Source organism: Salvia splendens, chromosome 6 (assembly GCF_004379255.2).
Source record: "Salvia splendens isolate huo1 chromosome 6, SspV2, whole genome shotgun sequence".
NCBI lineage: Eukaryota > Viridiplantae > Streptophyta > Magnoliopsida > Lamiales > Lamiaceae > Salvia > Salvia splendens.
In genome coordinates, this window is record NC_056037.1 from 33266622 (window position 1) to 33279250 (window position 12629).

The 12629-nt window shown below is 40.5% G+C and overlaps 2 protein-coding genes across 2 annotated transcripts; one reads left to right on the forward strand and one right to left on the reverse strand.

The window, feature by feature from the left end:
- The first annotated feature begins 2683 nt into the window (after positions 1 to 2683).
- LOC121809996 (transcription factor MYB73-like) lies at positions 2684 to 3913 on the forward strand. The gene has a single exon (XM_042210868.1). It carries the CDS (start codon positions 2792 to 2794, stop codon positions 3560 to 3562), a length of 771 nt encoding a protein of 256 aa, XP_042066802.1. The 5' UTR covers positions 2684 to 2791; the 3' UTR covers positions 3563 to 3913.
- Positions 3914 to 6050: 2137 nt separating this feature from the next.
- On the reverse strand, positions 6051 to 10085 carry LOC121806907 (protein MRG1-like). Its single transcript, XM_042207084.1, has 10 exons — positions 9826 to 10085; positions 9521 to 9574; positions 9316 to 9329; positions 8731 to 8876; positions 8196 to 8236; positions 7960 to 8064; positions 7766 to 7845; positions 7037 to 7206; positions 6793 to 6877; positions 6051 to 6281 (listed from the first exon to the last, which is right to left on the reverse strand). Exons 1-10 carry the CDS (start codon positions 10003 to 10005, stop codon positions 6191 to 6193), a joined length of 966 nt encoding a protein of 321 aa, XP_042063018.1. The 5' UTR covers positions 10006 to 10085; the 3' UTR covers positions 6051 to 6190.
- Positions 10086 to 12629: the final 2544 nt, after the last annotated feature.

Consider the following 12629-nt stretch of genomic DNA (forward strand, 5'->3'; position numbering starts at 1 on the left):
TTGCGGCCTGGGCCGGTCCCGGGGGTGCAGTTGCGGCCTGGGGACGGTCCGGGGGTCCGGCCCGTGCTCGCGTTAGATGGTTCGGGACGGGACGCAACGCGGCCCGGCTCAGGGTTATTTCGTGTTCGGGCCGGGTCGCAACGGAATTTTTATTTTTTTTAAAATTCAAATTTTTTTTATAAATACCACTTCATCCATTTTCATACACATTCAACTTCATTCATCTTCCTAAAATTCGAAAAAATGCCTCATCGTCAAAGATTATTCGAAGCTCAAATATCCCGATTGTTAGCAGAGGTGGTACTGGCAATCCAAGAAGAAATCAACAACGAAGTGGAACGCTACCAAGCTGCTATTCAAGCTTGGAACGAACAACAAATCCGGGTACCACGTACTCGGATGTATATTCACCGAGACCGTGAACAAGCTGCCTTGCGGCTTTTCACGGATTATATCTCTAACGATCCGCGATGGAGTGATCAAATGTTCCGACGCCGGTTCCGGATGCGGAGACCTTTGTTCATACGCATTGTCAACGCAGTTGTAGATCGTGACTCGTATTTCTGCCAAACCACCGATGCTGTGGGCCGACGAAGTATATCGACGTTGCAGAAATGCATGTCTGCCATTCGTCAACTCGCTTACGGAACTACATCAAATATGTTCGATGAGTATCTCCATGTAAGCGAGCATATTGGACGGGATTGCCTAGCTAAATTCTGTCGGGCAGTCGTCGAAGCATTCAAGGATACGTACTTGAGAAAGCCAACAACCGACGACGTTAGGAAGTTGGTCGACTTGCACGAGCGGACCCACGGCTTCCCGGGGATGCTTGGCAGCATCGACTGTATGCATTGGTAGTGGAAGAATTGTCCAACGGCTTGGAGAGGACAATACACTAGCGGGCACAAGGGCACATATCCCACGATTGTGTTGGAGGCCGTTGCCGACCAACGATTGTGGATCTGGCATGCCTACTTTGGTGTCGCGGGGTCCAACAACGACCTCAATGTGTTGAACGAGTCTCTATTGCTCAACGACTTGTGTGCCGAGCGAGCGCCGAACGTAGAGTTCACAGCCAACCACCGTCGGTATAGTATGGGGTACTATCTGGCAGACGGGATCTACCCTCGATGGCCCGTGTTCGTGAAGACTATCACATGTCCGACAACGGATCGGAGGGCATTGTTTGCCCAAAGGCAAGAGGCGGCTCGGAAAGATGTCGAGCGTGCATTCGGAATCCTCCAAGCACGGTGGGCTATTGTGAAGGGAGCGGCCCGTGGTTGGCAGCGGTCACTAGTCGCCGACATCATGTATGCATATATCATATTGCATAACATGATCGTTGAGGACGAGGAAGAAAATGTTACTTTGTGGAGCGACGATCCGCTCGCCAGCACCGGGAGTGACTACGTTGTCACCGACCCGCCCGTGCAGGGCCTTCCTCTCGACATCCGCAATGTCATGGCCCGTTCAGCTGCGATGCGCCAAGAGGAACAACACACTCGCCTCCAAGCTGATCTAATCGAAGAGATTTGGACTCGCACAAACATTTTCCAGCATTAACGTTTTGTTTTTTGGGGTTTTTATTTTGTATTTTAAAATTTATATGTTGTAATTTTCAATCTTCGATCGAAATTAACTTTTTCGTGTTATAAATTTCCGGCATTTTTTATTTTACGTGTAAAATATATTGAAATTGTGAATAGTGTTATTTATTAGCTGCGGCCCGGGTTGGAGGCTGCTGGGTTAGAGCAATTGGGGTCTGGACTGTAACGGTAGGAGAATGATAACGTGGAGGGGACTTGGGCCGAATGGGGGTTAATGATGCCCTAATGGTGTCCAGTCAAAATATTAACTTCCAAAACGGTCGGTGATTTGACACCCCCTTCCTTTTTTTTATTCATCATCACTTACCCTTTGTTTCACAAAACGTGGTCAGGTAGGTTCCGACGACTCCCCCGCTAACTGACGCGTGTCCTCTCCCACCCCCTTCAGCCGCCCTTCTATAATTTCCACACTCACTCTCTTTCTCTATATAACATCCTAATCAATGTTTCTAATCTAATTTCACTCCTAATCACCATCACTCTTACCTACATCATATCGGACTAATCAAGGACAATCGTCGTTCAAAACTAAATTACTTATATAATAAGCGATATTAGATAGTAATATGTCGAAAACGTTACTACTCCGTATAATAAACACCTTAGGTGGTGCTTTTATATTGAATTAATTAGTAAGAAAATGTTAATAAAAGGTCTCAATCTCCACTGTAATTAATAAATCAAATTAAATCTTCACTACCCAAGTTCCCCAAAAAATAGTCCATTTAATTTGCTTAACAAGATTAATTTTTCTAATTTAGTACTGTGAAAACTCATGTTAATTTAAAAATATCTAAATGATAAGTACAAAACACAAAATCCGATGCACAAACGAGCCGCGTCTCGTCGCCGGATTGTTATTAATAATTCAACTTCCATAAATCAAGCGTTTATCTTTTTTAAATTTTGTTTAACGGCGGTTAACATTATCTCATTTAAAGTAAAAAAATGAGTGATAATAATAATTAATAGCAGAACAAATATTTAATTTATCCCACGCGTCATCCCTATCTTTCCTTCCCCTCACTATAAATACCATTTCTCGTTTCACTTCTCTCGTGACATAAGCGAGGCTTTGCCTCTGTTTCACTCTCCTCTCACGCACAATAAAACCGTTTCTATATTCTCAAATCTGTATCTACATCTTCAATTTTGAGGAAATTCAAATACAGAGAAGAGAAATGGATCGGATCAAAGGCCCGTGGAGCCCCGAGGAGGACGATCTGCTGCAGAGACTGGTGGAGAACCACGGCGCCAGAAATTGGTCGCTGATAAGCAAATCAATCCCCGGCAGATCGGGGAAATCGTGCCGGCTGCGGTGGTGCAACCAGCTCTCGCCGCAGGTGGAGCACCGCTCCTTCACGGCGGAGGAGGACGACACCATAATCAAGGCGCACGCCAAATTCGGGAACAAATGGGCGACCATAGCCCGATTCCTCTCGGGTCGGACCGACAACGCCATCAAAAACCACTGGAACTCGACGCTCAAGCGCAAGTGCTTCTCCATGCCGGAGGAGCTCGCTGAATTCGACCCCGAGGCTCACCACCGCCACAAGCGATCCGCCAGCTACGGCCTGATCTGCTCCGGTTTCTGCTTCAACCCGGGCAGTCCGTCCGGGTCGGACGATTCGGGTCATTCAACTCACCATGTGTACCGGCCCGTGGCCCGACCCGCACATATCGTAACATCTCTCAGTCTATCCCTGCCCGGAACCGATCCAGTACCCGAACCGGTGGCGGATCCGGATCCGGATCCGGTTAGTCAGGGGCAATCGGCGGCGGAGAAGCAGTTTTTCAGCGCGGAATTTCTGGGGGTGATGCAGGAGATTGTGAGGAAGGAGGTGAGGAATTACATGGCGGGGATGGAGATGGTGCAGAAGGGGATGTGTTTGCAGAGTGATGCGATGGTTAATGGCGTGATTAAGCGGATGGGGATGAGCAATGTTGATTGATTTGAATCGGAAAGGGGGGAAAATGTTGTTAATTTCGATGATGTTTAAGGTTTTTTAATAATTTGGGGATAAATGTACAGATGATGAGGAAGAGAAGAGAATGAAAATCAAAGAAAAATAGTAGCCTTGAACTTGATGGCCTTTTCGTTTTACTTGATGATCTTCCTTAATTAACTTGAAATCGAAGTAGTAATTAAGAGTACTTATCTTGAAAGACTAATCGAACGTTTTGGCATCGTGATACAATAATAGTATGTCCAACAAAGTTTGATGAGGCAGGCAACGTGAGGATAAGATAATTGCATCGAGTGTAAATGCTTCATTTGGAAAAAATGATTTATTTTGGTTTTATCATAGAGTCACACCACAACTTCTACCAAACTAGGCTGTCCTTGAAGAACTTCTCCTTATCATTTTAAAGTAAGTATATCTGTATGGTTGAATCCACTTTTCCATTTGACCTCAACTTTGTTATAGATAGTGCAAAACTTCAAGATTTGTGCATTATCCCTTCCGAACAAGGCTTGGATCGGAGCATACCATCAAGTACGTTTGACAGCGCCTTCAGTCCGGATCAACAACATTCTTCCCAAAACATTACTATTTACTACCTTGTCGGAGATTGCAACAACCAACTTTCAAAGACTTCTACCTACCACTTGAAAATCCTTTTTGTATTATCCGTCAAATATAAGTTATGTAGGTTTAGTTAAGGGACCCTTTACTCCATCTAAGAGTTGGATCAACTCAATACCTTGGGGATTAGGAGATGGACCGAATGTTGAATTATCAAGATCCAAGTTCCAACTTATATGGATCGATTCTAAGACTTTACATATAACCTTTCAATTGTTTTTTTATTCTATAAGACAAAATGAAAGAGAAATTGTTAGAACGAAGATGAAGAATAACATAAGGAAGTGTAGATGAATGTGAGCAACGTACAATTTCATCGGGTACTTACTGGTTCACGCAGTCTCCATGAATTTCAAGATGGCACGTTGAAATGGAAAAGCCACGATATGACAAACGCAAACACCATGCAAGCTAACAAGAAGTAGAGAAAGCGCCGGCCTTGCCAGAAGTTCCGCGACTGGGATGCTGCACTTGCAGCAGCAGCATCACCGGTCTCGTTCCATGACTCTGTCAGATCAGCCTCAGTTGCCCCGACCACATTTTTTGCAAGGGATCCACATATCTCACAGGTTCTGTATATCACAACATACAGAAAAATCATGTCATTTTGCTTGCTCTTCACTTTTTCTTGACCGGAAATTAATACTCAGAACTCATTTCCAATCAGCAGGCTCTACGTTTCGAAGTAATTTACAGTGAATTGACCATACGAAAAAGAACGAGACATCCATTCAGAGCTCTAGACTGCTATTCGTGTTTAAGGACTACGCTCATTGTAACAATCAACCAAAGCAACGAGTAACTAATACAAAGTGTATATGATCTCTAAGAAAAATGTACCCTCACCAAATCTAAAGACACAAGTATAGCAGCACACTAGAATATCCACGTACAATTTCGACAGCCCACTTAACTAGACTGTTTGGTTGACCCAATCAAGATTCAAACATAATTAATTTGTTTGATGTCAACATAATTAATTCAACTCGCCTTGAATTCTAGACCTAAGTTAGCCGTTGCACATTATTCCCAAAACTAGGAGTACATATCAACTCTCAAATTTGATCTTCAAGGCATTCAAAAGCATTAAGTTGAATGTTTCTTATTCAATAATGCATTGTTGTTTTATGAATTAAGTGTGAGAATAAAGTAAAAGAAAACATATAATATTAGAGTGACATTTGAAATGAGATATCCCAAAAAGAAAAAAATGTCATTTATAATGGAACTGAGAGAATAAGCAAACACCCATGATAAATACTCCATTTGCGTTGTTCATTTTTCCCATATTTTTAATCAAATTTTACCCTAATTTCAGTGGTACTTCATGTTTAACTAGAAAGGAAGCCACCAAGTCTTTTAACATAACATCAATTGTGCATTAATTTCAATGGTTTCATCTCTAATTTGGTCGAGAAGTTCCACACAGCACAATAGGAAATTCGCCACAAATGGAAGAAACTACGAGTGAGAAAAAGGAGAATATGATGTAGATGTGTTGAATAAAAAATATACTCCATTGAAAAGGAAAAATGGAAAAGATCATTGATCAACAGCTAGAAACCAATGATTAAATTTAATTTTTAAAAAATGATTCAACTTTTAAAAAAACATATAAATCGGGCTTTTTAAGCCCAGTCGCAGAACCTGCTGATTGGGCGAAGATTGGACCGGTCTGTGGTGTGCTCTTACACTCTGCAGAGTGTAAGCACACCGAGCTCTTCGACCTCCAACGCAGTTCAATTCAGCAGGCACACACTCAGTGTAGTGCGTAAACGTTATGCATCGCTGTTGCTCTTAGGATGTGATGTGTAGGTGGGGAGAGAAGGGGATATGGTGCAACACAAGCATATGATAGACGAGACATAATCATTTAGAATAGAAGGCCACAATTAGAGAGCTATACAACAAGGTGGTACATAAATAGCAAGGTGTGCATCTTTAGATCTCACATGCTTTCCTTACAACAGCTATTACCTCTGACCACATTCTTCAATTTTCTTTGTCCTTCACTGCATTATCAATGCCATTCACCTTCTCATAATTCGAGTCGAAGAACTCACGTTGATTGCTCTGGAGGAACCTGCTTTGAAACACAAAAAATCTAGTTTATGTTACAAACATAACCTAAACACAATGCGCTAAGAAGAACATTCATGCCAGCCGCAAGCATACATCAAGTGTAAAATCTCCTACTGATGGTTAATGCATACCTTGAATCAAGAAACGACAAAAATCTTCAGTTTGAAGGTTATGCAACAAACAACAAATCCTATGTGCATTCTTGCATTTATAAATTAACACTAAACATAACGTGGAACTCGGATCTTTAAAGACACCTTGATAGCAATCTTGGATCTTTAAAGACACCTTTGATAGCAATCAGATTATCTCTTTAACTCAATAAGTATGAACCTATTTTCAAGGTCATTTCGCCAAATATATTAAGGTGAGACCGAGGTTCGATCCCTACATCCTCCCACCCCCGACTCATAGAAATATAAAAATATAAACAAAGACAAAATCAAGTTATGACTGCAGGTTTAGCAGGGAAGAACAAGTTATTCCAAGCTTAAAATACAAGATCGTAAAACCTGAGGAATTCCAGCAATCTTTGCTGCAGCTCTGACAGTGTCTCCATTTCAATATGCACACACGAGAGCATCTCGGGTAGTTTAACTGTAATGAGAAACATTGTTTATAAAAGAGCAACAAACCAAGAACAAAACTTTACATTTCAGAATGAAATTCAAACAATTAACACAATTTCATTTGAGCAACGTATTTAGGAAAGTTTTCTTAAATCAGATTATCCAGATAAGTAGAGTTCAGTCTAACCAAAAAGTCTTAACAAATGCTCAGCTCCATATACACCCGAAGGAGAGACATTATCAGCAATAATTTCTTTGTACTGCTGTCGTTCCTCTTTGTAGAGGAGCATTGCAGGTAATGCTTTGTCGAAGTAACAGCGCAGTCCATCTACAATCTCTTTAACAGTCTCCACTATCCTTCACTCACCAAAATCACAAAGACTGTTAATTAAGAATCCATCTTGAGTGGCGTCACCAGAAACTAGTATTAAGACTGCAAAAACATTTCATTATATTTGGATATGATGTCCAAACAGGAAGTTCAATGATATTGATGACAAGTGCAACATGTAATAGATTATAAAGTTAATTTGAAAGAAAAATATTTGGTGTGTATAGACTATAAGATCATCTCCAATCATACACCAAAACTCATTTTTGGTGTAGACAATTTCTCCAACCATACACCAAACTCAAACCCATTTTTGGGTTTTTCAATGGAATAACACCATATTTAGTGTTACTGCAAATTTGTTGTGAGAGAAATACCCAAAATGGTGTAAATTTTAAATATGGTGTAAATGGTTGGAGTAAAACTACTTTTTGGTGTAACATATACTCAAAAATGGGTTTGAGTTTGGCGTAAATGATTGGAGACGGCCTAAAACGAAAAAGCACAAATTACAACATAGATTAAGCGGACTAATTCCCAACACACATGATATTAAAAAAACGAGTTATGGAATTATGGTCTTACATGCCATCTTTCTTCACCTGGTAATCGAAATACTTGTTCAGTATCTCACATGCACTAGGATTGCGCGGAAGTTTGACTAGCTGCATAAAAGGGTTTACAGTTGAGAAGCATTTCCAACTGGCATATATTAACTAGCATACAAGGAAACTATATATTCATAAAATAGATTCCATAATGTTTGCAGCACAGTTTACCTGGCCAAGATGAGTTATAGACTCATGGTCGTCAACCAGTTGTTTCTTCAAAATAGATGGAATTTGGAGATTTACATGTTTTTCTGATGGAACAAAACTCTCTTCCTACCAAGCAAAACAACATACAACTTCACTGAACTCTTCAACTAACTAAAACCAAAAGCTTACTCACTCTAACACAAAATTAACACTAACCAACTATATCAAGTTGTATTATACATACAACCAATTTGTACCTTTTTGACGATTTCATGTTTCCGCTTCCTGCCTCTGACCCCTGTGATCGCATAGCAATCAAGATTTCAGCGCTGAGTCGGTAAACATAATTTGGATTTGAAATTTCAGTATGCCGATGGAAAAGAGAAAACACATTTATTGGCCTTCAAAATAAGGTATAAATTGGTTACTCCTGGATATAGAAAGGATAGATACAACAGTCATGTAATTCATGACTTCGACTGTAGTGAGCACAGAAGGAAGACTGTGAACTGCTTAACATGGAAGTTTCGATAAGAGTTTAAAAGAAAATTTGGTTGATGATGACTTATAAATTTAAGGCCTAGCTTCTCAAGTTGTCAATCATTCATTTCATTGGGAAGTTTAGCTTGTTAAATATCACCAAATGACATGTGAAGCTAAATTCTTTAGTTGGAGAAAACATATGCTGTATTAAGTGCTATATTTGATGTCAAGGATATCAAATATGTTAATTAAAACACAGATGTGGCAAGCAAATAATTAGCCATTGGAAAGAGCGGCAACAAGCCCAACCAGTAGAACTTTTAATTTTATCAAGTGATGGACGTCCAAGCCTCGTATTCTTCTCCAGAGAATGCTTTGCCTTTAGTTCCTCTTTCTTTTGAATATTCGCCTCAGTATGTTTTAGCATGTCTTCGACACCCTTCCATTCATCCCAACTGTAGTGACGCAAACGAAAAGTTGAGTAATACCCATGAATTCCAATCAATCGTCAATAGATTCAGAAAACAATACAAGACACTTGAATACTGATTTAGGGAAATAGTAACTTCCAAATACGCCGTATTTTCCTCAAATGCATCAAGCTTCCGAGAAAGCAAAGCATCGAAAGATTATCAGTACAGAGACTAATTTGGAAGAATATGATAACTTGGACAGTCGGAAGTAAAATGCACTTATGATCGACACGAGTTTGCTGAAAAAGTCTGTGCTAATCGAGAGTGAAAAGCAATAATTCACCAAAAGGATAGTTTAATCAAACAAAAATCCCAAATTCCCGAACTTCACGAAATAAATTACTACTAGTCTTCAATGGGTACATTAGTCGGAATCCAGAAAATTCAGGTCATCGGAATGTAACAGATTACGTGCACTCACGTTTTTTTCCATCCCTGGACAATTAAAACATAAGGAACACACAGTTAAACCTTGCAAAATATTAGCCAATAAAACTGCCCAAATATGTTGATCATATCAGAATATGCAACATTGCAGCAAATGAATTGGCCAACTATAACTAATTTTTTAGAGGGCAAAAGAAATAGCTAAACAGCTGAAGCCGAAATTAGACGAATATACTTACTGGATAATGAACATAATACCTCCATCCCCCAGAGCACGATTCAACTCTTTGCACCTTGTGAAGCATAAGGCACACAATAGAAGGAATTAGGTAATCAATTACTGAAATGAAGCAAATACAGTACTCCATATAGGAATCAAAATTGTAATCACAGCTACAAAGAGGATATCATCCAGTAGAAATCAAATTGGGCATTAAAGCTCCAAAAAGTATATTTGATGAATACTAAAAGACAATTAAAGAAAAACCTCTGATTTCAATAATGTAGTTAGGGTTTTCAGTGGCGAAATGAAGAAGGATAATACCTTGGCGTCGTAGAGGCAGGGGCCGTGAAAAGCGAGGACGCGTTCACCTTCTTGGAAAGGGCTTGAATCAACGGCTTCGTCTCTCATCGGGCTATCGGTGACGCTGCTGGTGGTGCCACCGCCGTCGTCGCAGCCGCCGGAGATTGGCGCGGAGCTTTCTATAGCTCCTGAGCTGCTCATTTCTTTTAATTTTTTTAATTATGTCACAATAGGAGAGGGCAGTATTTTGTGATTATATTTATGGGATGAATTAATTATTTTTTTTTTGTGTCGGATGGGAATCTGGAATGAGCACGAACAACATAATCAAATAATTATTATGGAGTATTATTAAAATAGTAAATGGATTTGAAAATTTTGATTATTTTTGGCCGTGAAAACAAAACGAAGTGGATTTGTGTTAGAGCATCCACAATGGCGCCTAGCGCACCGCCTAACCGAGCGCCTGCGCTAGGCGGTCGCTAGGCGAACCATTGGAGGATCCGAAAACCGCCGAGCGGTTTTCCGGAAATCAATTTCGCCTAGCGCTAGGCGGTCAAAAACCGCTAGGCTATGCGCTGGGCGATCCGCTCGGCTCCATTGCAGCGCCCGGATCGCCAGCGCATAGCCTAGCGGATTTTTTATTTTTTATTTTTTATTTTCGAAACACTATATATACGCGATTTGCACTTCATTTTCATTCGCACCACTTGTATTAACGAGTACTCTCTCTATCTTAATTTTTGTACAAGATCAACACCGAGAAATGGATCTGAACAACGAGCCTAGTTTAGGGACGAGCGGTTCTCAAACTCCCCCAATCCCTGTTGGAGGCGGATGGAATCAGATGCCCGGGTACTACAACATGTACCCGTGGCAGCAGATGCTACCCAGGATGCCGACCGGAGGGAGTCCGCCGGGGGGGGTTCCCGGCGATGCGGGGTTGGGCACCCAATATGCAGATGATGTCGGGGTGGGCACCCAATATGCAGATGATACCCGGGGGAGGTTCGGCGACGCAGGGGACGCCGGGGGCGTACCGGCGATGCAGGTGACGCGGGGGGACGTCTATCGCCCCAGTTTTGATTTTTTGACTGCTTCATCGCACACATCGACCCCAACAGATGCGCAGTTCACGCCGAGCGGTTTTGATGATTTTGCGTTGTCGGATTTGGGGTTTGATAGTCTCGGAGTTCCGGAAACTCCCGTTCAACCGGGGGGAGCAGTGCAGGGTAGTGGCGCCCCAAAGAAGAAGGGCAATGGAAAGAAGGTCGGGGAGTCGTCGCAGCCGGGTGGGGATGACCCCACGGTTCGGAGAAGGTGGACGGACGAGGAGAATGTTGAGCTGTCAAAGGCGTGGGTGAGTGTTTGCGACGATCCTCTTGTTTCTAATAACCAGAGGATCGTCAACGTGTGGGGCAAGGTTAGACGTCACCACGGTTCGTGAACCGCCGGTTCATGGTTCGGAACCGGCGGTTCCGGTTCAAGAATTGGTGGAACCTGAACCGGCCTGGCCAAGACCTCACGGTTCCGGTTCATGAACCGTGAACCGGCGGTTCACTTGAACCGGCTGAACCGTCGGTAGTTATCCGGTTCCGGGCCGGTTCGGGCGGTTCGGCGGTTCATCCGATTTTTTTTTTTACATTGTAAATTGTAATTCAAGTTAAAAATGTAAAAAAACTTGCGTAAATAAAATTAGAATGAAGCGATGTACAAATGTAATTTTATTGATACAAATTACAACTTCAAAATTACAAATTACAACTTTAAAATTACAAATTACAAATTAAAATTTACGAATTACAACATAAAAATTAGAAATTACAACTTCAAAATTATAAATTACAAAAGACTTAAAGCCTTCATTACAATTTACAAAATTACATATTCGAAATAAAGGGGAGAAAAAAAGAAATAAAGGAAAAGAACTTGAGCTCAACTTAAATTTAAACTTAAATATAAAATTTAAGTTGAAATATAAGTTGAGATGCCTACGTATCCTCAATGCTCAATTGCATTTTGGAATCAAAGTCCACGTAGTTCTCTTACCTTGCTTACCTATTTGTCGTCCTGCGGAAGGAGGAGGAGCACCGGCCTCCTCATCATCATTTTCGCCTACGTCGCCGGTGCTAGAAGGGGGGAATTGATGCGATCCATCATCACCTTCGTCCGACGATAGATTTACATCATACTCGAACCGCGAAGCCGAATGTGAATGCCCCCTTGTTGGTCGTCGTCGCCGAGGGCAAGTAACAAGGCCGCATTTCGATCTTCTTCCTCCTACGAGAATTATACGACTAAGTAAAAATACTAACATAAAAGTAAAACACATAGTCCATAGACACATATTTAATATAAATGAAATTAATACTAACATATAGAGAAATTTAATATAAATGAAATTAATACTAACATAATTGTAAACTTATAACATATAACATATTAAAACTTACTAACATATAACATAAAACATATAAAACATATTTAATACAAACGAATTTATTACTAACATATAAATAAAACACATTAAAACATATAATACTAACATAATTGTAAAACATTTTAAAACTTATAACATATAACATATTAAAACTTACTAACATATAACATATTAAAACATATTAAAACTTATAACATATTAAAACATATAACATATTAAAACTTACTAACATAAAACTTACTAACATATAACATATTAAAACTTAAAACATATTAAAACTTACTAACATATTAAAACTTATAACATATAACATAAAACATATTAAAACTTAAAAGTTTAGAACTTACTTTTACTCGAAGAGCGGCTCGCCTTCCCACCTCCTCCG

Bases quoted from the DNA above. Each gene is read 5' to 3' on its own strand.
- LOC121809996 (XM_042210868.1), top strand. From the start codon at position 2,792: ATGGATCGGATCAAAGGCCCGTGGAGCCCCGAGGAGGACGATCTGCTG.
- LOC121806907 (XM_042207084.1), bottom strand. From the start codon at position 10,005: ATGAGCAGCTCAGGAGCTATAGAAAGCTCCGCGCCAATCTCCGGCGGC. The intron at 8,065-8,195 runs GTACAAATTGGT...TTTGCTTGGTAG, and splicing joins AACATGAAATCGTCAAAAAG to GAAGAGAGTTTTGTTCCATC. The intron at 6,282-6,792 runs GTTTTACGATCT...GTTTCAAAGCAG, and splicing joins AGATTGCTGGAATTCCTCAG to GTTCCTCCAGAGCAATCAAC.